This window comes from Podarcis tiliguerta (assembly GCF_965153285.1).
Source record: "Podarcis tiliguerta genome assembly, chromosome: 6".
NCBI classification, from domain to species: Eukaryota; Metazoa; Chordata; class Lepidosauria; order Squamata; family Lacertidae; genus Podarcis; species Podarcis tiliguerta.
In genome coordinates, this window is record NC_139539.1 from 40,325,933 (window position 1) to 40,353,209 (window position 27,277).

The window sequence follows — 27,277 nt, forward strand, 5'->3', positions numbered from 1 at the left end:
GCCTTTGGAACGCGAGACAAGAGGCTATTTCCCCCTTGTTTTTCAGGGCCCAAATAGGCTTTTGCTGAAATTAATCTAAGTATGGGGTAAATGTTTTCAATTTCAATTTGTAGAAAGCTTTTTTAAAAAATAAATCAATCTTGGGCTAACTTTAAAAGTATCCTGTTTTTGAACAGTTAGTTGTTTTTAAAGAAATAAATATTCAATATGTGGTTTAGGATATCCTTCTGCTTCAGACCCAAATGTCAGCCTCAGATGTTGAAACTGAAATCTGTAGCGGCTTCCAGTACTTAGTTTGGTACAGCAAACTAAATATGACATAATAGGCATCACTGAAACCTGGTGGGATAAGTCCCACGATTGGAATGTAAAAATGGAGGGATACAATCTATTTCAGAGAAACAGACCAGACAAGAAAGGAGGAGGAGTGGCGTTATATGTCAGGGATGTGTATACCTGTGAAGAGATCCAAGATTTAGAACCTCAAAGCCAAAGTGAGAGAATTTGGGTCAAAATTAAGGGAGAAAAGAATAATAGTGACCTCATTGTGGGAGTTTACTACAGATCCCCAAGCCAAACGGAGGACATAGATGATGCCTTCCTGGAACAGATGGCCAAGCATGCAAAAGGAAGGGAGATAGTAGTAATGGGGGACTTCAATTACCCAGATATTTGTTGGATGTCAAACTCAGCCAAGAGCATAAGGTCAAACAGATTCCTCACTGGCCTTGCAGACAACTTCATTGTCCAGAAAGTGGGAGAAGCAACAAGAGGAACAGCCATTTTAGATCTGGTCCTAACCAATGTCGATGACCTGGTTAATGGGGTAGAAGTGGAAGGATCATTAGGCGCAAGTGATCATGCTCTTCTGAAGTTTACTATACAACGGAAAGGAGCAGCCAAGCATACTAGGACTCAATTTCTTGACTTTAAGAAAGCCGACTTCATAAAACTTAGGGAAGTACTGGGTGAGATCCCATGGACAGTAATACTAAAAGGAAAGGGAGTTCATGATGGCTGGGAGTTTGTTAAGAGGGAGATAGTAAAAGCACAACTTCAGGCAATACCAATGAGACGGAAACATGGAAGGTACCTAAAGAAGCCAGGGTGGCTATCTAAAGAACTTTTAACTGAGTTAAGATTAAAAAAGGATGTGTACAAAAAATGGAAAAGGGGGGAAACCACCAAAGAGGAATTCAAACAAATAGCCAGCACGTGTAGACACAAAGTCAGAAAAGCTAAAGCACAGAATGAACTCAGGCTTGCTAAAGAGGTTAAAAGCAACAAAAAAGGCTTCTATGGGTATGTTCGTAGCAAAAGGAAGAACAAAGAAACAGTGGGGTCACTCAGAGGAGAAGATGGTGAAATGCAAACAGGGGACACAGAAAGGGCTGAACTCCTCAATGCCTTCTTTGCCTCAGTCTTCTCCGATAAAGAAAACAATGCCCGACCTGAAGAATTTGGAGGAAATGATTCAGCAGAGGAAACACAGCCCAGAATAACTAAGGAGATAGTACAAGAATACTTGGCTAGTTTAGATGTATTCAAGTCTCCAGGGCCAGATGAACTGCATCCAAGAGTATTAAAAGAACTGGCAGATGTGATCTCAGAACCACTGGCAATCATCTTTGAGAATTCCTGGAGAACAGGCGAAGTCCCGGCAGACTGGAGGAGGGCAAATGTTGTCCCTATTTTCAAAAAGGGGAAAAGAGAGGACCCAAATAATTACCGCCCAGTCAGTCTAACATCAATACCAGGGAAGATTCTGGAGCAGATCATTAAGCAAACAATCTGTGAGCACCTAGAAAGGAATGCTGTGATCACCAATAGTCAGCATGGATTTCTGAAAAATAAGTCATGTCAGACTAACCTGATCTCATTTTTTGACAGAATTACAAGCCTGGTAGATGAAGGGAACGCAGTGGATGTAGTCTACCTTGATTTCAGCAAGGCATTTGACAAGGTGCCCCATGATATTCTTGTAAAGAAGCTGGTAAAATGCGGTCTTGACTATGCTACCACTCAGTGGATTTGTAACTGGCTGACTGACCGGACCCAAAGGGTGCTCATCAATGGTTCCTCTTCATCCTGGAGAAGAGTGACTAGTGGGGTGCCACAGGGTTCTGTATTGGGCCCGGTCTTATTCAACATCTTTATCAACGACTTGGATGATGGACTCAAGGGCATCCTGATCAAATTTGCAGATGACACCAAACTGGGAGGGGTGGCTAACACCCCAGAAGACAGGATCACACTTCAAAACGACCTTGACAGATTAGAGAACTGGGCCAAAACAAACAAGATGAATTTTAACAGGGAGAAATGTAAAGTATTGCACTTGGGCAAAAAAAATGAGAGGCACAAATACAAGATGGGTGCCACCTGGCTTGAGAGCAGTACATGTGAAAAGGATCTAGGAGTCTTGGTTGACCACAAACTTAACATGAGCCAACAGTGTGACGCGGCAGCTAAAAAAGCCAATGCAATTCTGGGCTGCATCAATAGGAGTATAGCATCTAGATCAAGGGAAGTTATAGTGCCACTGTATTCTGCTCTGGTCAGACCTCACCTGGAGTACTGTGTCCAGTTCTGGGCACCACAGTTCAAGAAGGACACTGACAAACTAGAACGTGTACAGAGGAGGGCAACCAAAATGGTCAAAGGCCTGGAAACAATGCCTTATGAGGATCGGCTAAGGGAGCTGGGCATGTTTAGCCTGGAGAAGAGGAGGTTAAGGGGTGATATGATAGCCATGTTCAAATATATAAAAGGATGTCACATAGAGGAGGGAGAAAGGTTGTTTTCTGCTGCTCCAGAGAAGCGGACACGGAGCAATGGATACAAACTACAAGAAAGAAGATTCCACCTAAACATTAGGAAGAACTTCCTGACAGTAAGAGCTGTCCGACAGTGGAATTTGCTGCCAAGGAGTGTGGTGGAGTCTCCTTCTTTGGAGGTCTTTAAGCAGAGGCTTGACAACCATATGTCAGGAGTGCTCTGATGGTGTTTCCTGCTTGGCAGGGGGTTGGACTCGATGGCCCTTGTGGTCTCTTCCAACTCTATGATTCTATGATTCTATGATTCTATGATTCCACATTTCGTTTTCAGTTATGAAATTAAATCGGGACCAAATAAAGCGAGCCCTGTCTCTTCTACCACTAATCAAATGGTTTGCGTGAGCTTTTAATGTTTGGTTGGGGATAACTTTGCCAAGGCCACAAAGGGTGCAGAGAGGCCAACACAGGACAGCTTGGTGCATATGAGCCTTAGAGTTGCTAGAGCTAAAATAACTGGGGGAAACGGCTGCTTGTTCCAGAGCCTCACAGCCTCATTGCCTGCATAGTTTCATTTGTTAAATGTGTTTTTACAAGACTTTGGAAGCTGCTCTGCATTGCAGCTTACAAACATGTGAATGTGGCTAAACAGATGCTTATACATTGGGAAACTTGCTTGTTTGAATCTTGTCAGATTCAGGCTTAGGAACCCCCCCCCCCCATTTATTGCAGAAACAACCCTGAGCTCACAGTCAGCAGAGACCTATAGACAGCTATATCTCCCTGACTAGTTTCTAAAAACATGGTACACTCAACTACAAATATGGACATCCCATTCACACAACAACAACAGGTGCACACGTAAAGATGTAATATATGAAGTGACCCTTAGATTACTGTAGCATATTCTCTGGAGGTTGCCTTATATGACTATATGAAAGATGCATACTGGCAGCCTTCCTAATGAAGTTTGTTTGTTTGAAGTGTATTATCTCATTTTTTTATTTGTATTTATTCATTTATTTTCAAGTAAGTTTATTGTGCTAGCCAAAGTTTATTACAAAACCATACAAACACAGATGATACAAAACAAAACTTCTGCTTGAACAACCAGAAACATGTTATTGCAAGCAAGACTATAAATGAAGAGCCTTCACAACAACATACAGTGCAATTATTATTATTATTATTGTTGTTGTTGTTGTTGTTATTATTATTATTATTATTATTATTAAATTATTTAATTATAATTATTATTATTTAATTTGTATACTGCCCTTCATCTGAAGATCACAGGACAGTTCACAACATAAAAATACAAAATGAAAACACAAAATACATAATTAAAAAAAGCAAGAGCAAACCAAACCAATACCCCCCCCCCAGACACATTGAAAAGGCCAGATGCAAAAAGATATGTAACGAAGGTGCCAGGTGAGCCTCCTTGGGGAGAGCATTCCACGAAAGGCCCATTCTCATGTTGCCAGCCTTCAGCCCTCTCATGGAGGAGGCACATGAAGAAGTGCCTCAGATGATTATCACAGGGTCCGGGTCAGTTCATATGAGGAGAGCTGGTCCTTGGTGTATTGCAAGCAATGCCACCCATCCCTAACCATGATAGGTGGTACTGAAAGCCACAGAGGGGTCAAGAAGAATTAAGAGGGACACATTTCCTCTGTTTCTCTCCCAACAGAGGTAATCAAACGGGGTGACCAAAGCAGTTTCTGTGCCCAAACTGGCCTGAATCCCCAGATGAAATGGTTCTAGGGAATCAGTTTCCTCCAAAAGCGCTTGAATCTGGTTCACAACCACCCACCCAAGAACCTTGCCCAAGAATTTCATTGTAGACCTCCGAATCTCCCTTACAATTTACTGCTATTCAATATTTTTATTTTCACATGTATAGCCTGCCTCATCCTTTTATTCTGCTGAGGGCCATATTCCCACTAGAGTAATCCATTGGGGGCCATGTTCCAATAGTTGATGGAGCCATATCTGATGATGAGCAGAGACAAAAGTGCTCCGGATGAACTAATCTAGAACAAAGACTCCCCCACCCGCTGGACTTCAATCTTCACCTCAGATTAGAATTCTCAATCCTATGCAAATCTCTCAGAAGTAAGCCCTGCTGGGTTTGATGGGGTTATTGTCAAATAAATATACACAGGGATTGGGAGGAGTTGCTTGTGAACAGACCATTATAGCTACCGTTCCAGAAAGCTTTAGTGTGTCAGGGAGAGAGAGAGAGTGCACAGATGCCTACCAGTTTGTTCTCAGACTATTGGAGAAAAACTTATTTTCATTCAGGGGAAAAGTTAAATACTGCCCCTTGTGGTAGTTTCCACTGCTCTTGTTAAATTGACAGCAACTACTTTCTTGACTGGCTTTATCTGCTCTATTTTGTTAACTTGCCCTCAGCTCTGGGGCTCAGGTGAGATAAACATGAAAGCCAGCATGTCTAAACAATTCTAATAAGCCAAGGCTTCCAGAAGGTCAGACTGATAGAAATTTGGAAGTATTTGGCATCTGCAGCTGAAGCTACAAAAAAATGCCCATCCTGATAAAAGTAGGATGGGCTGCAGTTCAATGGCCTTTTAAGCTGTGCAGGCATAAAAAGAAAAGCCCCAGTTCAGATCCTCAGCATCTTCAGAGAAAAGATCTCAGGCGTGGGAAAGGTAAGGCGTAAGAAGGACCTGCTAGATGGGGCCGATGCTCCATCTAGTCCAGCATGCCTATGGGAGCTCTCTCCTCACTTGCAAATCCCAGCACCCAGCATTCAGAGGTTCAGAGGCTTCAGCCATAACTGAATGCAAGACACTGCTGGCTGGGGAGCAGCCTCTTTAATGCTGCTCTGTCATAACCTTATGGTGCAGAGTTTGCATCACTCCACCCTTCAGCTGATGCTCAAGAGCAGCCGTCCAACTGCGGCAGCGAGTGCACACCGTCAAATTCCTCAAGATGGTTCACATGATGACCACATGTAGAAAGATGAGAATGTGAAGAGAGCTGTCAGCTATTCCTGTGTGGCTGCTGGAAAAAGAGAGGTCACAAGGAAAGGTGCTGGCTCACTACTTGGGGTCCACATCACTGTATCATGTACAACAGCCTTCCCCAACTTGGTGCCCCCCATATGTTTTGGACTACTGATGCAGTCCCCCAATAGCATGGCTGTGCTGGCTGGGAGTTGTAGTCCAAAACATTTGGAGGGCACCAGGCTGGGGGAGGTTGAGACAGATGAAGTGGACAAAAAAATAATAATCAGCATGGCTCAGTTTCAGTCTCTCTGTGAGCAACATGCAAAAGCAATTGTGCAATTAATTCCAAATAACAGACATTTGCAATTTAAGGTCTCTTTCCTTGTCTAACTAGCTCCCTTGGCTAAGTTCAGTACTGAATAACTTTGGCTCAGTGCAGCTCAATGCAGCCGGGAATCTCAACATGCAGAAATGATGGGACTACCATATTTTTTGCTCCATAAGACTCACTTTTTCCCTCCTAAAAAGTAAGGGGAAATGTGTGTTCATCTTATGGAATGAATGCAGGCTGCGCAGCTATCACAGAAGCCAGAACAGCAAGAGGGATTGCTGTTTTCACTGTGCAGCAATCCCTCTTGCTGTTCTGGCTTCTGAGATTCAGAATTTTTTTTTTTCTTGTTTTCCTCCTCCAAAAACTAGGTGCGTCTTGTGGTCTGGTGCATCTTATAGAGCGAAAAATACGGCATGTTTTAGAGGGCCAAGACCATAGCTCGGTGGTACATTTTTATTACACTGGGGCAAGTCACTGCCTCTCAGCCTCACCTACCTCACAGGACTGTTGTAAGGTTAGAATGAGGAGGAGAACTATGTATGCCACCTTGAGCTCCTTGGAGAAAAGGTGGAATATAAATGTAATCAGTCAGTCAGTCAGTCAGTCAACCTATCAAGTACCAAATACTTCCACAATTGCTCTGCATAGAGGATAGACCATAAGTCATTGAGGGGAAGGGAGTATCCCTGCATAGGTCATTAAAAAGCACCCATGTGCCTATAAGCCTATATGAAGCACTGTAACCATGACAAGACACGACTGGAACACAGGAGCATCACACATTAAGTCTCTGAGCCTGTCTGGAATGCCTGCCTAATGCATCAATAGCAATCAGCGGCAGCGGCAGCAACAACAGTAATAATCCTGGTGTGTGTGTTTCTCTCTGCCAGGCAACTGGCTTTCCATCTTTAAAGCAATCAGCTAAAATTGCAGCTCTCACTTATCTCTAACCCTCCCAGGCAAATAAGCAAGCTGGCACCCTTGATGTCATTCCAAGCTCAGATTCATTTTGGCAGGAGCCTGCAGCTCTCCAGTCCCGATACTCACTCTCTCAGTCTACAGGGAGACACAGCTGTTGGTTTTGTAAGATACAAAGCAAGAGAGAATTGAGGATCAAGACTTTATCGGTTCTATTTCTGACACTGAGGAGGGATATGTTCTCTGGCAGCCCGAAGAGGGGCGGGGAAAAGGTATCAGGATACCTCTGCTAAACAATTTGGAGGATGTTGTCTTCGGAGAAGGGGGACTTAAAACCTGGGATCCCATAGCTAGTGAGAGAAACATCCAGAGAAGCCCCTTATCATTTTGAAATGACAGCACTCATAGTCAAAGACAGAAGGAAGAAGGGAGCTGCCAAATGGAGAAGGTAGCTGCCTGCAAGATGGCTAGCTTGCTGGCCAAAATCAATTTTTTAAAAAAGAAACCTTAAAACTGTACCACTTGGCATTAACTTTGTTCCAATGATCCAATACCTTTGGCAGGCTGAAAAAGAAAACCCCTGAGTATTCCACCCACTGTCCTTACTAACAAGTCACAATGAAGTACTGATGGCTGTGTGGTCCAATGCTCTCACCCAAGGCATCTACTTTTTGGCCTATTTATGAAAAGGTAGTTCCCCTTCCACCTATGAAATATTGTCTCTCATTTGATTGTGTGTGTGTGCATTTGTGCATGCGCACACATCAGTACACATGTGATTGTACCTCTTTTGCACAGTGCAGGTGCTGTAACTATGTAGATATGATCAAAACAACAATAAAGGTCTAAGCGTATATCAGGTAAGCATATAAGCAGTAGCCAGTTACCCCACCATACACTAATGTGTACAGACATACACACAAGAAATTTATACACTATAAATCAGAGTGAGCAGCAGAAGGGGATTTGGGATGCCAGAGGAGTGTTTGGGGGGTGAGGCACTCTTGATACTGCCATCATTTTTAAAAAGAAGCCAAGTCTCAACAGAAGAGTTCTCATATTTCACAGGTACAGCAACAGGACCCAGACTTCAGAATGGGCTAAAAATAATGTGAGGGATTGGAATTCACCCAACACTATCCCAGCCCCGCTTCAACGTACATTTCCATCTGGCACATGTGCAAGGGGCAATGCCTGCATGATCTTCCAAGGAACGTTCAAGATCCTATCTTATGAGAAGCAGCTGTATCCATGACCTCCACTTTGATTACTACTTGCAGTTGCTTGATAGGAAATGTTTTCTACAGAGCAACAAACAGTGCATGTACAGAACGACAAGAAAATACCAAGACTTCAGTATGGAATTAGCCTGATCCTGCTGACCCCAAAGGAACCAGGCAATTTATTGTTCTCCTAGCAGAAAGGTCTTAGCAGCTGCAAAAGCCCTTACTTAGGATTTGCAAAGCTCCTCACAAACTCCCCCAAATCCCCTCGCTGAAAATATTCACAGTCACATCCGCCACCTTCATTTCACCCAGAGACGTGCCCAGGCATCTTCCAGGCACCCAAAACAACACGTTTGCTCAGTAAAGATGGGCTGCTTACACAGCATTAAAATTCAGCTCACAGGTATGGGTAATTGCTGTTTCATATCTCTCAGTGTTGCTCTGGCCAAAAGAGAAACTTTGCAAAGATGCTCGGGATAGCTTGACTTTATGGCTGTCGAGCCCATGCAGAAATGAGAGGGGGGCTCAGCCAGGTACACTTGCCCTGGGGCTTGGAGGGCCAAGCTGATTGGGGGGCCCTGCCAGGGACTGGGTGCCTTTTTGTTTGAGTTTATGACTTTATTCTAACAAGACTCCAACTCTGGATCTCAGGCAAGCTGTGCATGGGCCAGGTGGTTAAGCTTGTCCCATTGGAATCCTTGTCCCATTGGAAGTTCTCAACTAACTCCATGACAAGAGCTCAGCTCCAAGCTCTAAGCCCCAGAGCAAGACCTTGTCTAACCAGATTCTCAGTAAGGTCATGCACAACATTATTTAATACTGTGATTCTTAGGCAGGAAGATAAGGACAGGAGATAATTTTGCTACTGTTAGAAATGGTAAACATTTTGAGATTTCTGTTTCTGAACCTGCAGAACAAATTTGGAGTCTTCTTCTTATGCACATAAAATGGGACAATAATGGGACAAGAAAGATCTAGGGCTTTCTGGTGCACTCTGTTTTAGGGGGTTTGTCTTTTGGTACCAGGTTACATATCACAATGGGCTGACGCGATACACTGTTAATTCAGTTAATTCTGTAATTGCATATTTTAAATATTTTTACTTTATTTTAATCATAGCGTTCAGTGGTAGTGGTAATGTTGTCAACATCTATATAATGGGGGAAGTTAATTAGAGCAGTGCCAAATGTTTCATGATTACTGGCTTGGAAACTGCTTTCACAGGGACAGAAAATGGTTCAAATATTCAGTTTTTAAAAATCCTGTGCCTTCCATTGTTTCTGCTACTGCTTCATAGTTATCCCCGCCCCTCAAAAAAGTCATATGGGCAATCACAGCCAATCAGGGATCACATAATGAGAGGGATGATGCGGCAGCACTATTCAGCCAATCAGTTTTAACTACATGAAATCATCACTAAGGCAAAATGAAGATAATCCAGAGGGAGAGCAAAAGTTGTTGCTCCCACTCCAAGTTGGTCTTGACTTGAATTTTCATTAAATGACTAGATTCTGAAAACCCACAGCTATAATGATATCATCCACTTTCAGTGGATGACGAAGATTTCATGGACTTACTGGATAGCGTTCTAGCTCATCAAATGGCAGCATGGCTGACCATGATGCCAACTAGTGAGGTCATTCATAAAGGCAAGCCTACTGCAAGCAAGGAAAGAAGCATAATGCTAAAAATAGACAACATGAAAACCAGCAAGTAGGAAACAATGTAGGACATGCAATGTTGCCACACCCATAGATTAAGCAGTTGCCCTGATGTCTGACATTAACAGTGTAGCCACAATGTGCTACAAGAGTGTGCAGTCTGTGATAGCTGCAACCTTCCTGATAACGGCCAACCCATTCTATGTGGAAATACAGAAACAGGCTCACATAAATGAATGTCCATGCATTACAATGCCCTCCACCACATAGAAAGCTAGGTATCATAGAAAGCTAGGTATCTAGTTTACCCTTCACCCTGACATGCTATTTTTCTTTGTGCAAGGAATTAGCATTAAGTGGTGCAGTCTAGATATAGGGCCACTGCCTAGGCTCAGAATCCAAGTAAACTGTTCACCATTCTCAGCTGTTGGTTTTTTATTCAATGAAGGTGAGACTCTGCATTCAGGGACTCACTGTCGTAGCTGCCTTGGTGCCAGGATGGAGAATCTGTGGCCCTCTAGAATTCAATGTTTCTCAAACTTGGGTCTGCAACTGTTGTTGGACTACAACTCCCATCATCCCTGACCACGCCGACTGGGGCTAATGGGAGATGGAATGCAACAACATCTGGAGGGCCAAATGGTCCCCAGCCCTGTGTTAGTGGAATACTGAATAATCAACATAGAAATCTAAAATCCTGTGGTCACAATAAGTGTGAATTTTACAGGGAGAGGTCTGAAGTGCTATGCAGGCTAGAATCCAGTCTTATTTAGATAATCTACAGTAGGCACAGGCAGAAGGTAGATTGGGATCTACTGGTAGTTTTCTAGGTGATCTGTAGTAGATTGAGAAAAAAACATTTATGACTCCCAACTGTTTAACAACAAATCAACTTTTCCTACCTAAATTGGGCGGCTGCAATGAAAACCGCTAATAAGCAAAAGTGGATTTTGCCCTAAAGGACTGTGAGCTCAATTCAGATCTGGTACCAAAAATAAATTCCTAGTCTCAGGAGGCGCTCAGAGGCATAGAATTCCAACTATGTCTTTTGCAGCTGGTTCTGACTAGTAAATTGTGGGGTTTGGCTAAAAAACAAAGCTCATCCTACAACCCTGTACTCTGCCCACCCTAATCTAGGGAATGACAGAACTTTTCACACTCTGTTAATGAAAGGACAGGAGGACAGGCAAGCAGACATATGGAGATAATTGGCAATACCATAATAATTTCAGAAGGCTAATTTGTAGCAATGCTGGCCAAGCTCAGCTAACTAAGGTTTAGCCTTTTGATATGAATTCCACCCCATTTGTTTTAGGTGCATCTGATGGATGCTGCATCTCTCTTTAGCATGGAGGTGCTTCTGGTGATAAATTTTATTTAGTTTTCATTTAAAGCTGGGCCTACGTAATTTGCACTTGCTGAAACAACATGAAAACCAAAACACCGCCATCCATCAAAATGTGCAGCTCTCCAAAGTATGTCATGCAGCCCTCCAGCCAAGAAACATATACAAAAATGCATTCTATGAGGTAAAATTGCCCAGCAAAAATGGGTATATTAGGCAAAACTGCACACATAAAAATGTGTATGTTTGGAGAAATTCACACTAAAATGCTGCTGAATTTTCATGAAGACAAAAAAAAAAAAATCACAAACTGATGTGGAAGTGTGAACTAAAAATTAGAAAAATGAAAACCCAAAGAACCTGAAATTCACAGATTCACCCATTCCTATGTGCTTCTCACAAACCCCACAAGTGGCACCAAGCAACCCTGCCAAGTTGCTTTACCTTGTTAGATAAAGACAGATGTTGAAACTCATTGGAATCCAGGGCCTTGAATTCCCTATCAAAGAGGCGGGCAACAGGAACATAGAATACTATAAAGTGAAATGGGTTTCCCATTTACTGGACACCTCATACTTCTGGACCTTCAGTCTTACCTTGTCAGCGAGGCAGTCAGACTCTTCCGCCAGGAGATATACAGTCCCACCCTCGGCCATAAGGAGAGCAGTGTCAGTGGTGGATGAAGATCTTGGCCGGCCTTGGTGTTGGTGCAGTATTGCTGTCAGGCTGCTATCTTGGGGGGCCTTGCGGACAAGGTGCGGGCTGATTTTCTGGGGTTCCAGGGAGCCACTCTTGGCTCGCCGACTGCCGCTGTGCAAGCTAGTCCCCCTCTTGATGGAAGGACGGGAGCGGATCTGCTGCAACACCCTGTTGAAGGCAGTGGGCCGAGCCGGAAGATCGTGGAGAGACATGGCATAGGAGACACGGTGCATCTCAGGGGAACGTTCTTTTTCGTCTGGGGAGTCGTGGTCAGACATGCCATGGTGCTGGTGCTGCTGCTGCTGTGATGACTCCTGGGAGTTATGGTGCTCCCGTTCCCGGGACCGTCTGCGGCTATGGAAAAGATGCTTAAGGCCATGGCCAAACATAGATCCCTCAGACAGCTGTTGTATCTTCTGCATGGAGAAGAGAGACAAAAGCATTGGAAGCACAGGGGCTACACAGGGCTTCTCTTACATAACACAGACGGCACAGAACACAGATGGAAAAATTAGCTCGCAATATTGCCATAATCCTGCAGCTGCATCTTCTGTTGTTACAAACTGGTGTAGCGTTTTTGAAGACCAGGCTCACCCACGCATAACAATCTGGAGTACAATATTTTGCATTTCATGACCATGAACCCAGGGATCCAGCACTCTCAGGATTGATTAACCCCTAGGGTTCCACCACCACCACCGTATGTTGAACTATCACAATTCACCACCAGTACACACTTATACACACTTACTGCTCCCTAATGCCTCCCAAAAGATCCTACGTCAGCTAGAATCCAGCAAGAACCATTGTCAGAGCACTTTTGCCGGTGCAGGAGGCAATGGATGCGAGCAACGTGGGGTAAGCATTATGATGGTTGTACAATATCTAGCAACTGGAAGGCTGAGAGATCACATTTATACCATTTAACAGCACAGTGACAATTGTGATAATGTCGTGTGTGCCCCCCCCCCCCGAGACATATTTCTTAAGGTGTGGAAAGGGTGCTAAACATCAGGATTATTCATCATTCCCATGCAACAATCAAAGCCTGGCATAGTATGCCCTATTCATTGTTACAGCTGGATGTTTTAAAGGCGATCACTATATTGCATTAAGATCTGCAGCAGAGGTCGGGAAGTTTTGTGGCCCTCCAAATGTTGCTGGGCTGCAGCTCCCACTATCCCCGAACACTGGCCATGCTAAGCAGGGGCTAATGGGAGTACAGCATCATTTGCAGGGCCACAGCTTCTTTTCCCCTGATCTGCACCCTAACTGTGACTGGTGTGGCAGGTGTCCTATGGTTGTTTCCACACTTTTTGCTGACAACTCTTCAATTTGCAAAAGCATTCCCCATAGCAGGTGCTTTTCTTCCTGGCCTTTAAATATGTTTTAACAAGATATACTCCCTCCCAACTGAACCTGCCAGCTATAGATATTAACTCCTGCCCATTTGTCCTGCAGGACGCGGGTGGCGCTGTGGGTAAAACCTCAGTGCCTAGGACTTGCTGATCGCAAGGTCGGCGGTTCGAATCCCCGCGGCGGGGTGAGCTCCCGTCATTCGGTCCCAGCTCCTGCCCACCTAGCAGTTCGAAAGCACCCTTTAGTGCAAGTAGATAAATAGGTACCGCTTTATAGCGGGAAGGTAACGGCATTTCCGTGCGCTGCGCTGGCTCGCCAGAGCAGCTTCGTCACGCTGGCCACGTGACCCGGAAGTGTCTTCGGACAGCGCTGGCTCCCGGCCTCTTAAGCGAGATGAGCACGCAACCCCAGAGTCGGACACGACTGGCCCGTACGGGCAGGGGTACCTTTACCTTTACCTTTATTTGTCCTGCAAACTCTGCTTTAAGGAGTCCTATGAGTTGGCACAAGCTTTTGCCAAAGTCACAGCTTCACTAGACAGAGGGAGACAGAGAAGAAAGTCTAGAAGAGAGCTGGATGCTCTGCTGCTTTTGCCAAACCACAAGGCAAGCTATGGTTACAGTTACTCAAGTCAAGCCTAACCAGATGCATCTTATAGAAGCTACAGGCAATGTAACCAAATTTCATGTATAAGTGCAAAAGCAAACCATATCTTCCTTCATTAAATCATCATTGAAAACTGAATAGGAGATTTTCCTTTCTTCAGAGTTTATGTGGCTTTAATAGCTAAAAGTCTTGGTTGTGGCCCACTCGGGTTTCCTCCACAAATATGAGGCCAGAAAGAATCCCAGAACAAGGGACAAAATGCTGGTCTTACACCCTGGATAGCCAATGTGGTGTCCTGCAGATGTTGTTGGACTGCAGCTCCCATCATGCCTGACCATCGGCCTTGCTGGCTGGGGCTGATGGGAGTTATGGCCTAATAACATCTTGAGAGAATCAGATTTGGCTATTACTGTATTAAAATACAGGCTACAAAAGTCCAAGGCATTTATTGCCTATGCAGCAAAAATGTGTGTGTATATATATGTATGTATGTGTGTGTGTGTGTGTGTGTATGTATACGTGTATATATGTATACATAGTAAAGGTAAAGGGACCCCTGACCATTAGGTCCAGTCATGACCGACTCTGGGGTTGCGGCGCTCATCTCGCTTTATTGGCTGAGGGAGCCGGCGTACAGCTTCCGGGTCATGTGGCCAGCATGACTAAGCCACTTCTGGCGAACCAGAGCAGCGCACGGAAACGCCGTTTACCTTCCCACCGGAGTGGTACCTATTTATCTACTTGCACTTTGATGTGCTTTTGAACTGCTAGGTTGGCAGGAGCTGGGACCGAGCAACGGGAGCTCACGCTGTTGCGGGAATTCGAACCACCGACCTTCTGATCAGCAAGCCCTAGGCTCTGTGGTTTAACCCACAGCGCCACCCGCGTCCCTCATATGTATATATACATATACATATATGTACCGTATTTTTCGCCCTATAGGACGCACCGTCCCATAAGGCGCACCTAGTTTTTTGGGGGGGAAATAAAGGAAAAAAATTATTTCCCCCCCAGGCGCGGGGTTGGGGAAGCCCGAGCTTCCCCCGACCCCAGCCCCCAAACAGGCAGCTCTCTGCAAGCCGTGGGAGCCCAGTGCTGGCTCCCGCTGCTAGCGGAGAGGTCCGCGAAGACTGGACACGCTGAGCTCAGCGCGCGCAGGCTTCAGCATGCAGGCAACTCTCCGCCAGCAGCGGGAGCGCTCCCGCTGCTAGCGGAGAGGTCCGCGAAGCCTGGACGCGCTGAGCTCAGCGCGCGCAGGCTTCAGCATGCAGGCACCCCTCCGCCAGCAGCGGGAGCGCTCCCGCTGCTGGCGGAGAGGTCCGTGAAGCCTGGACGCGCTGAGCTCAGCGCGCGCAGGCTTCAGCATGCAGGCACCCCTCCGCCAGCAGCGGGAGCGCTCCCGCTGCTGGCGGAGAGGTCCGCGAAGCCTGGACGCGCTGAGCTCAGCGCGCGCAGGCTTCAGCATGCAGGCACCTCTCCGCCAGCAGCGGGAGCGCTCCCGCTGCTGGCGGAGAGGTCCGCGAAGCCTGGACGCGCTGAGCTCAGCGCGCGCAGGCTTCAGCATGCAGGCAACTCTCCGCCAGCAGCGGGAGCGCTCCCGCTGCTAGCGGAGAGGTCCGCGAAGCCTGGACGCGCTGAGCTCAGCGCGCGCAGGCTTCAGCATGCAGGCACCTCTCCGCAAGCAGCGGGAGCGCTCCTGCTGTTTGCGGAGAGGTCCGCGATGCCTGCATTCACCCCATAGGACGCACCCAGATTTCCCCTTCATTTTTGGAGGGGAAAAAGTGCGTCCTATAGGGCGAAAAATACGGTATATACATACGTATGTATGTATAAAAGTTTGCTTATAAGCAGAACAAACTTCCTTTTGGAACATTGCTTTAAGATGGAATGAAAGAGCCACATAATCTTTCCAAGGAAGCTGGAAGTCAGGAGCAGGAAAGTGTTGATCCTGCCATATCTTGCAACATATCAAAGCAATTAAACAACAGATTGTCCCCCAGAAAGACCGCTGGGTGGCAACTTGTGTCAGTTGCCATTTCAAATGAGCTTGTTGCTATTTTTGGAGCAGAGGACAAATTTCCCACCACATCATCCCATATCTGTGAGTTTAATGCACATGGGAAATCAGTGGATCTGTAGAAGAGAAGTGCGTGGTGGAGCCTGCTCCCAGCCTGCAACTCCCAGAACCTGGGCTTCTTCGAACCCATTCATTAGTTTGTGGTGCTTATGGGGCATGGTTTGGTTATGCATGGAATGTAGATAAAAGTTTTTCCTATGTATTGATCAAGGATCGCTAGGCGATGAAATAAAAGGTATTTCCAATCCATGTTACATGCTGTCCATGGTCATAAAAGAAAGGACTTAGCTAATGTTAGTGGATGCAAACATAGTTAAAGATTATTTTTTTCATTTGTATGCATCTCTAATTATGGGATCAGATCTTCTGAAGGATGACAACAAGGACATTCTGTACATTCTGCTCTCCCATGGTATTTGGCCATACATTACTTCTTATCTTGTTTTATTTTTATTGCAGAAAGATTAACATGTAATGCTCTTTCATTATTAATAAACCAGACTGAGCTTGGTTATGTGAAATCATTAATATGTAACAAGCCCAACAATGATGAGTTCTTTTTAAAAACCTGACAAACGGTGACCCTACAGGAGCTGCAGTTTGAAGAGCATTTACAAAAGTGATCCTAGCAGCCCACTGACAAGGAGTCTGCATCAGCACTCTCATCTAATCAAATTAATGATTTTGTATTGGGAAAACAGCTGAAGACTCAAAAGTCCACTGCTGGTGCAAGAATAGCAGCTGACCTGAGACCAGGGCTTTCTTGTGGGATCAGGGCCACCATGCAGGTGAATCTTGGAATGAGAAGTGCAAGCTTCCATCACATTCCATCAAAGCAAACAGAACTAAGCCAAGGCAGGAGTCCCTGGAGCAGAAGCAACTGGGCCCAATTCTAATAAAAGAGCAGCATATTCACCTCCAAGGATCTCATACTCAGTGCAGCCTATGCAATGGTTAAAAAAACTCTTGGAGAGATGTCAGGCTGCAGGCCAGAGGCCTTCCCTTTCAAAGCCTTTTAAACCACAGAGCCTAGGGCTTGCTGATCAGAAGGTCGGTGGTTCAAATCCCCGTGACGGGGCGAGCTCCCGTTGCTCGGTCCCTGCTCCTGCCAACCTAGCAGTTCGAAAGCACGTCAAAGTGCAAGTAGATAAATAGGTACCGCTCCTGCAGGAAGGTAAACGGCATTTCTGTGCACAGCTCTGGTTCACAGAAGCGGCTTAGTCATGCTGGACACATGACCCAGAAGCTGTATGCCGGCTCCCTCGGCCAGTAAAGCGAGATGAGCGCCGCAACCCCAGAATCGTCCGCAACTGGACTTAACGGTCAGGGGTCCCTTTACCTTTACTAACTTTCAAAAAGGGGGTGGATTTAGATGTCAAGGCACTGTTGAAGAAAATTGCTCCTCTAGACGTCAACTTGCTTTTTCAAGGCTTGTGTGCTCCATGTCACAACACGGGCTTGACATGGGGCAAGTGGTAGGGAGCAAATATCTAATAAATCCAAAGCAGACCACAGAGGATCTTCAGCCCACCTGTGTTCTGGTTTGCCTATGAACGCAAAACTCATCTTGCCACAAAGCTATCCACCATATAGCAGATCAGACTATTGGTCCATCTTGCCTAGTAATGCATATTCTGACTGGCAGTAGCTCTCTACAGTCTCAGACAGAGGTCTTTTTTAATGACCAGCTAAGTGGTCCTCCTAACAAGACATGTTAAGGACTTAGTCTGGGTTAGTCCTTTCTGCACAGTCCCAACCAGGGAATTCCTCTCTCAGGAGCCTCTCCCTCCTTGGAACTTTTTTTGGGGGGGGGAGGGGGGCTTATCTATTTGTTAATAAAAGCATTTATACAAAACATCAGTAGGGCAATCATTAAAATGACTGGCTAATCAAGAGACATTTTAAACAACTGAATAGGCCTGTCTGCTTTTTAAAAAGTCTTCTAGAGATGCCTGAAAGCCAAAAGTGAGAATGCCTGCCAAATGTCTGAAGGAGGAGTATTCCACAGCAGGGAACAAGTGACACTACATGCCTGATAGCCACTTGAGGCCACTTGGGCTTCTGGAACACACGGCACAACTAACAGCACTCCTTTGGATGATCTCAAGAATTCTGCTGGGAAAGTGCTTAAGAGCCTGGACTCGTTTTTCAGCCCTTTGCATACCAACACAAGAACCTTGAACCTTCCATGTACCGTATTTTTGCATTCTCTATGCCTGAATCCTAGTTTGAGCTCTGTTAAGTTGTGGGCGAACATATCAGACGACACAGCGATTCTTCCAAAGCAGCTCTTTATTTGTAAGCTGGAACAGAACTGAACTGAGGAGCAATGTCAGCCTGCTTATATAGAGCTCCACTAGAATGCAACAGTAACCATTTTCTGTAACTAGCCAATCACTGAACGTCACTTTCAATTCTTCATTTGCATACAAACTATCCAATCACTGAACGTCACTTTCGATCCTTCATTTGCATAACTATCTACAGTATCCCCCTGCTGGCCCAGGGTGAGAACTTCAGTACATAACAAGCTCCACTGAAGTATCAGAGAAGGGGCAGAAACATTCATTTCCCAAACATCAACTTGATCTCATGGTTCCTGGGAGCCTCACTTCAGCACCCCACGGTTTAATCGAAAGTGAAGAACATTTAATGTGTAGCTTTCTGCAAACTAGCCTCAAGTCACTCAACTCCCACTAGGACCCAAATCATCAGGCCTCCTTTCTTCTCATTAAAAGTTAGGAATAATTTACTAGCCACTAAAGTTGCAAAGCGGAAGGGCAAAGTGGCTCAAGCTTTCCTCATCAGCCAATTGACTTTAAGAATCAGAACGTCTTACCGATTTTCACCTGTGAAAAGGATTACCAGAAAGAAAGGGGGGAAAACCCTACTGTATTGAATTGCTGCTTTGGGCCATCATGATTTAAAGTTTCTTCTATTTATAGAGTCTCTATGGAAACGGAGCGCACGTAAGGTAGAAAAGAACTATAAAACCCACAGATTTCTGCATCATGGTACAGAATGGATTTAGATTCTTCGTTTGCCCTTTAAAAAAAGGCTCTTGGGAACCAAAATGCCTGGTTCCCACATTTTAAAAATAACCATTAAAAAAACATTTTTTAAAAAAAGAGGCTGGGGACCGGGAAGGAAAAATAGGCTATTTTCACAGCATCACGCCATGCCTTGCGTTCTCTCTGTGTTTCCTTTTGGGAGAAAATGGACAGATGACAACTGACATAACCAGACCATGCAAATGTACGCTGGCAAATTATTCTGATCTATGGATTTCTCAAAAGAAAGTAAGAAAAGCCCTGCACAGTCAGGCCAAATGTCTACCAAGCCTAACATCATGTTTCCCTGACATTTCCCAAGCAGGTAATTTCCACATTAGATTTGAGCTTTCACACAATGTAAAAGCCACTCCCAAAAAACTAAAGGAATATAGCACATGTTTAGCCTTCATTTCTGTGCTATTTGATTCCAGGGAAAAAATCCATGTGCACCCCCTTAGCCTAGTGAAATATACTCAGAGTCGCAAAGTGATTTCATGCTCTTTATTCAGCTCATAGTGGTGAGGAGGAATGAATGAATGTCCCCTCAAAGTATCTGCTTTATATACATTATTTACACAATGGGCTGCACATGATTGGCTAATTCTGGAATTCTACTGTAAGCCAATCAGATTGTGGATTCACTTATATCTGGAGCATGATTGGGTGGTTCCTGCCAACCAATCATACTGCTGCATTGTTCTAGGACCAATCAGACTGCTGCATTCTGAATCCTATTGTTCTAGGACCAATCAGACTGCTGCAGTTTGGATCCTATTCAACTCAGTACATAACACCTAGAAAACTGTGGTAGTAAAGTGATGGAATTTGGAACAGTATACCAGCATACAGTTATTTCCTGCTGTTTTCATGTGGAAACAGAATCAGGCATGTGTGGAGCATTGCCCAATGACATCCATTGCTGTGTCAAGCCACACTCACTGGTATGAACAAAATATAGGGCAACATGTCAGTCAAAAAAACCCCCACTTCCATAGTATAACAGGTACTGCAGTATGAAAGGGACATTAGAAAATAGGACATAAGTCCTAGCATTATAATCAGGAAAACTGGCGCCAGATTCCCCACATCCAAATGCAACCAAAGTCCAGTTATCTTCCTCCATAAAAAGAGAGAGGAGCAGGAGCCTTGAAGCTGCCCACTGACAACACATGGACAGCAAAACTGAGTAGGCACGAAGAGGGCACTGGCTTTAGTCTTCTCTACCATAGTGATATATCCAATCATAGAACTGTAGAGTTGGAAAGGATCCCAAGGGCCATCTAGTCCAACCCCCTGCAATGCAAGAATCTTTTTGCCCAACGTGGGACTCAAACCCACAACCCTGAGATATATAGTATTTCTGTTTAAATGATGGCCATTTTCCCCACATTTGCACATACATATAAATGAGGATAGGGGGTTGTATGCAGATCTGTGACCTCTTTTTTCCTTTCTATGTGGTGAAGTATCTCCTTCCTCTCTGTTTTTGTTTGTTTGTTTGACAAGCATGCGTGGTCATTCTACTGCTTCCCAAAGTGGCCAGCTAACTATTACTCGGAAGCTCATAAGTAGACCACGAAAGCAGCAGGCCTCCCCTGATGTTCGTTCCCAGCAACTGATATTTAGTGGCATACTGCTTTCTGAACCTAGAGGGTCTGGGAGATCAGCAGAGCAGCACCAGAACCTGCCGATTGGTTCCACTGGTGTGGTGGCTAAGGTGCTGGACTAGGATCTGGGAGACCAGGGTTCAAATCCCCACTCAACCACGAAGCTCACTGGGTGACCTTGGGCCATTCATTGCCTCTCAGCAGAATTTAATTTACAGGGTGGTTGTAAGGATAAAATGGGGAGGAAGAATGCCATGTATGATCACCCTGAAGCTCCTTGAAGTAAAAGTGAGAATATAAATGTAATAGGACAAACTGGAACGTGTCCAGAGGAGGGCAACCAAAATGGTCAAAGGCCTGGAAATGATGCCTTATGAGGAACGGCTAAGGGAGCTGGGCATGTTTAGCCTGGAGAAGAGCAGGTTAAGGGGTGATATGATAGCCATGTTCAAATATATAAAAGGATGTCACATAGAGGACGGAGAAAGGTTGTTTTCTGCTGCTCCAGAGAAGCAGACACAGAGCAATGGATCCAAACTACAAGAAAGAAGATTCCACCTAAACATTAGGAAGAACTTCCTGACAGTAAGAGCTGTTCGACAGTGGAATTTGCTGCCAAGGAGTGTGGTGGAGTCTCCTCCTTTGGAGGTCTTTAAGCAGAGGCTTGACAACCATATGTCAGGAGTGCTTTGATGGTGTTTCCTGCTTGGCAGGGGGTTGGACTCGATGGCCCTTGTGGTCTATTCCAACTCTATGATTCTATGATTCTAGGTATAGAAATAAATAAAAGAGCTGCTCTTCGCCAGAACATACAAAAGTGCAATACCATTGGTTGAATCTAATACAGTCACTGCATGAATGGAAGAGATTTAGAGGAGTAGTGGGGAGGAGAGTAAGAGGAGTCCAACTGCATGATCCAAAGTTGCTTTGCGAGTGCAATGACTTTGTTGGATACAACCTAATTAAAGCAATGATTTAAAATAAAATAAAAACCACCACCCATAACCTCAAAACAATAATTACATGCCACACATTACAAGGAGGACATGATAATGATAGTATGCCTCTGAATCTCATGTGGCAAGAGTGCTATTGCACGAAGAACTTACTTATGGGCCTCCCAGAGGCATCTTTTTAGCCACTGTGAGAACAGAGGGCTGGACTAGATAGGCTTTTGACCTGATCCAGCACAGCACTTTTTGTGTTAATATAATTAACCCCAAGCCTTGATATATAATAAAACTGCATCCTATTCAATCATGGTTGTATTAACTTGCCAATCTTAACCTGAGTGAGTCAATAACAGCCTTCAAAGCATGAAACGTGACTCATTTTCCAAACAATGCAAATGAAAATCTTAGACAAATTACCAATGCGCACAGCTAGTGACAAAAGCGTAGAAGTCTGTTTCCGAATATTTCACATATATTCAGAGATATTTTACATATATGTAGAAGCAGACACCTAAACCTTCCATCCCTTTGGATAATCTAATTTATTGTTCTGGCTAAACAACTGACCTAATTAAAAATAATACAGTGGTACCTCGGGATACATACGCTTCAGGTTACATACGCTTCAGGTTACAGACTCCACTAACCCAGAAATAGTACCTTAGGTTAAGAACTTTGCTTCAGGATGAGAACAGAAACCGTGCTCCAGAGGCACAGCAGTGGCAGGAGGCCCCATTAGCTAAAGTGGTGCTTCAGGTTAAGAACAGTTTCTGGTTAAGGACGGACCTCTGGAATGAATTAAGTACTTAACCCAAGGTATCACTGTAAGTTTGAGTTTGACCAAACTGTGGGAGGCAGTGGAAGACAGGAGTGCCTGGTGTGCTCTGGTCCATGGGGTCATGAAGAGTCGGACACGACTAAACGACTAAACAACAACAATCATTGTAATTGTAAAATGGACTTCAAAGTACATATTTAAATCCGTTTTTATTGGAACAGCTTGCAGGGCTTGCTCTCAAGGTACTGAGGTCCAAACTCATGATAACTTTTGACACGGTAAAGTCACCGTGAAGTGATCTTATAGCAGCAATTTCATGGTTTATGTGTGTACACTCTCATGTAACAACAGCAAATAATTATAATGGCAAAGCAGAAAAATTCAAAAGGCAGAATTTGACCCAATCTAGTGAATACTGATTTTTACCACTGGGGGGCAGACAAACAAAATACTGTATGTATGACATGAAACCGACATTGGTAAATAATGATAAAGATGGTGGTGGTGGTGTTTGTTCCAGATAATTACCACATCAAAAGAAAGATTCTGGCCATAGATACAACCTTCAGTTCCAAAAAATTACTGTGTTTCAGTAAGCCCCTCCCCCATGACTTAAAGGTGAAAGCACTTTGCCGTTCCTGTACAAACAAGAGTCTTGGTTGAAAAGAAATGAAATATATATATATTTGTTTATTATTAAATTAATAACCCATCTTTCACCCCAAAGCAATCCTTTCCCCCCTTTTTTTATGTCAACAACAACCCTATGAAGTAGATCAGTAGAGATAGAGGTAGAGATTGTGGTTGGTCCAAAGTCACACAGCAAGCTTAATGACTGGGTGGAGATTTGAACCCTGGTCTCCCAACTTCTAGTCCAGCACTTTAACCACTATACCACACTGGGCCCAAATGCAGATAACGTGAGTCCGAGATAAGTCCCACCGAACCCAATATGACAGTTGCAACTAACTCAAGACCCACTGCTTCCAATGGAACTTAGTCAACACAAGTGGGACCTGTCACAAAATGTTTCATTGTGGAGTGCTCCTGTTCAAAGTGCCAGCCAGCCAACCAGCCTCATCTTCTTCCAGGATACTCCATTACACCAACAACTGAGTTTTCCGGCTCTCTCCCCAACAGATAGCATTAGCATTCTGTGCCCCCTGAACACGATAAACTCTCACTGGGCTTTGGGAGGGGGGTTGCTCCCTTGTTTCCCCCCCTGAACCTACTAAGACCTCCTTTTAGTGCACAGGTGATGTCATTTGGGCACTCACTGTTGAAGTATTATTATTATCATCATCATCATCATCATCATCATCATTGGAATCAGCCAATATTTGCTTTGCAAATGGCAGATGGCTGACATAGAATGTTGCTCAAATCCAGGACAGACAGACAGAAACTAAAGTGAAGTTATGCTGCAGAAGAGGGCACAGATTCATCTGTGTTACAAATGCAGTCTGAGAATATTATCTTATTCAGCAAACCCATTCCGCCAGGGAAAGGGCTCTAGCCTTCACAACAGGGCTCTCCCCTTCTCCTCCCGCTGCACGCCCCCTACACCTCACCTAAATCTCCTCTGGAGGGTAGAGAGGCACCACACCATAGCGGCAAGCTGCAGAACCATGAAAGCACACATGCACACAACTGTCCACGTAATTCAATGTGAAAAAGGATGTGTAGCACCACCAGCTAAGAATGGCAAGCCTATCCCAGTTTGTATGTTCTCTTGTTGGTTATTGCTTCCAATGGATAACTCCTCCATTTGGCTTGAAGTCTACACGCTGGTGCCTGCTTTGGACACATCACTTATACATCAGCAAAAAAAGAAGAAGAAATGAATAATCAAAAAAGAGGACATAGATCTGAATAAAATTTCCATATGCTAATTTATATGCCTAGATGCAACAAACACTACAATCTAAACAGTAACGCAATACATTTCACCATAGTGGAGTAGACTGTGAGCAGATGACCTGTGTGCTTGCTCAGTCGGCCCTCCATGTGCTCACTGTAGATGGGGAACTTCAGGGCCCCTGCTCACTCTCCCTGCAGTGATTCTCTTTCTTTAAGCCAGACTTCAGGCCAACTGAACAGTTTATAACCAGTATGGGGTTGGCCACAGTTCTTGAAGCAAAATCAAATGTGACCCGAAACGGTGCGTGTGTCTGCGCTCACACGCATGCCTTCGTTTATCCTCCTTAAATGTCACCTCAAACAGAAATGAAAGAAACTGCACACATCTGCCATCTGAATTCCTGAGGAATTGTGACCTTTATATCTAATTAATTTACTTGTTTAACTCACACAAATCCACTTGGAAAAACTGGTTCTTCAAGATCCATGTGCTATCCCCCCTGAAAGGTTATTAAACATCACTGAACATTTACATGTCTCGAAATCCCACATACAGGTTTAGCAAAGTATTGTTTAAGGATGATTTATGTAATGTAATTTTTGCCCACATGATCTCACGAAAGTGACCCCAAGGCAGGGTGTAGTAAAATATTAAACCATAACGTGAATATAAAAGACCATCAAACTAGCATCCGGTACAACACAGTATCATAATCGTGATTATGGCACAATTCTGTGTGAGCACCACAACAAGTGCAGGAGGCAAAAAGAAAGAGTTGCCAGCAAGCATGAAGTGTTGCAAAGGGTCCACTTACAAACACTTTGTTATCATAAGGGCGGCATAATGATAAAGTTAACATTTAGCATAAGTTATAGAGCACAACACTCCATGCACCAAATGTTTGAGCATGCAAGAAAAGGACTGAAACGCACAGTAGCAAACCAGACAGTGGCTGATAAATGATTTTACAGGGCGGTCACTAATCATGTCATTCCAGAGCCCAAGCTGGTACTGTTCATGCTGCCTGACAGCAAATATATTCAGGTAACCCGTAGGGGACTTGGCTCACCTTGACAATGACCTTCTAAGACTGAAAGGCAATAGCTTATTCTCCCGCAGGACACACATTTCAAGCATACTATGCAAGAGCTCTGACACTGGACATACTAATCTTCACGGGTAAAAAAGGGCAAATGTCACATCCACCCACTCCAGCTATCCCACAAGGCGAGACGTTAATGTCTCCTGACAGAAGTAGGCTTCTAATCTTCAGAGACGTCGAACCCTGAAACAGCCTCTCCAGAATGGTGCCAGAGACAAAGACGGTAAATGGTTTTAAAACTGAGCTGAACACAGTTAACTATAGGTATTCAATACTGCATTTTAATTTAGAGCTATCCAAGTACCATTCTGGGGGTGATTTTCCTTTGCTATCCCTTCAGGTTTTGAAGTGCACAGCAGAGCAGGGAAAGGAGATCACCTATTTTCACAAAGCAAGGTTAGGAAATTTGTTCGCACATTTGTGCCAAATTCACAATATATTTGCAAGTTGATGGATTGCTGTTAATTAACATAACCTGCACATTATTTTAACCAACATGGCAGATGCCAAATTGCAGATGGTGAAAAGACTGCATTTCTGCAACATTCTATTTCAAAATCAAAGCACTCAAATGTGAAAAAGGTTAAGTCAGCTTCTGCAAAATCTTTGTGGAAACTGAAAATGTATAATGATTGAGTTCCCTTTTAGTCCACTGCAAGCCCTTCAGCATTTTAGTTTTTACCATCTGGTTTATAATGTTTATTGCTGCAACAAGAGGACTAGAAACCTGCTACTTTTGTTTCCAAATGGAAGTTGGGCTTCTTGTGGGGTGCAAAACAAAATACTTATATATGTAATTATGTTAAAAAGCTTTGGCTCCAGGCCAAGGAGCAACAACACATTTGTGGATCCTTGTTCTTTGGCTCCTAGTTCCTGATTCTAGTCTTCCTACTATGCAGTGTTGAACCTTGCTTGAACTTCCTGTGATGTTGACATTGGACTCTTGCACGATTCTGTCATGTTTGAACCTAGACTAATTCTCTGCATTTGAGCTTAATGTGTCTGAAACATACTGCATCTGCAACCCTGCCCTCATTGGTGAGACCTTTGGTGAAGGTTCGTATCTCCTGCAATAGGGACCCTACACCTGAGGGTATTTCCTGCAGCATGACATCCTGCTTCACCATCATCCCAACAAAAATCCCACCCCCGCTCGCCAATGCTTCTATTAGGCCCAGAAAAAAGCTTCCATTGGTACCAATGGGACTTGCTAATGGTGCATTTAGCATCCTGTCTAATGTGGCTCTCAGTTCCCACCTCAACAGTGTCCGGAAACAGGATGAACAGCTATACTGCTACTAGGCTGGAGAGTTGTCTGAGCCCATGATTTAACTGCAGGGGAGATTTCCCCAGCACGAAGTTTAAGCACTCAGCTTGCAAAGAATTATGACAGCACCTTACAAAGCAAAACATTCACAGTTATGTAAAAGAACAGGACCTATACACAGTCACGCTTAGATAAGGAAAGCAATGCTGTTCTCACTCTGGGCTTGGAAGGAGCCTGACTTGCACTTCACCAAGGACTAAATTATATTCTGTTACACTCAGCAAAATGTGCAAGAGAAGAATACACCCAAAACACACACACACACAAAAATCTGCTAGCTTAAAGCATTCAGGTCTTCATTTATTACAAAGACAGAATGCCTGTAAACACAAGAAAAAGAAAAATGAGACCCAAGGCTGTCATTTACTAAGTTTTCACTCAGAAGACTGCACTAAATCTTTATAAAGAAAAAATACAGTGATGGTTGGTGTGTTAGAGTTTGGGCAGTGACTGCCTAAGGCAGAGGTAGGGAACCCATCTCCCTCCAGATGTTGCTGGAATACAACTCCATTTATGACCATCAGAAGTGAGGAGAGCAGTAGAGCCCAACCTGTGCCATATGGTCAGCTGCTACTGCAGAAGATCCCATGTACAACCTCTGGCATTTCCTATTCAAGCAGATCAG

The 27,277-nt window shown here is 44.3% G+C and overlaps 1 protein-coding gene across 2 annotated transcripts in view; it reads right to left on the reverse strand.

Annotated features, from left to right (window-relative positions):
- TMCC2 (transmembrane and coiled-coil domain family 2) overlaps window positions 1-27,277 on the reverse strand; it is a 100,459-nt gene that overhangs the window by 64,395 nt on the left and 8,787 nt on the right. For both annotated transcript variants that reach the window (XM_083444358.1, XM_083444362.1), the window contains exon 3: window positions 11,827-12,345. In XM_083444358.1, coding sequence (XP_083300484.1) covers window positions 11,827-12,345 — 519 coding nt within the window. The remainder of the gene's footprint in view (window positions 1-11,826; window positions 12,346-27,277) is intronic.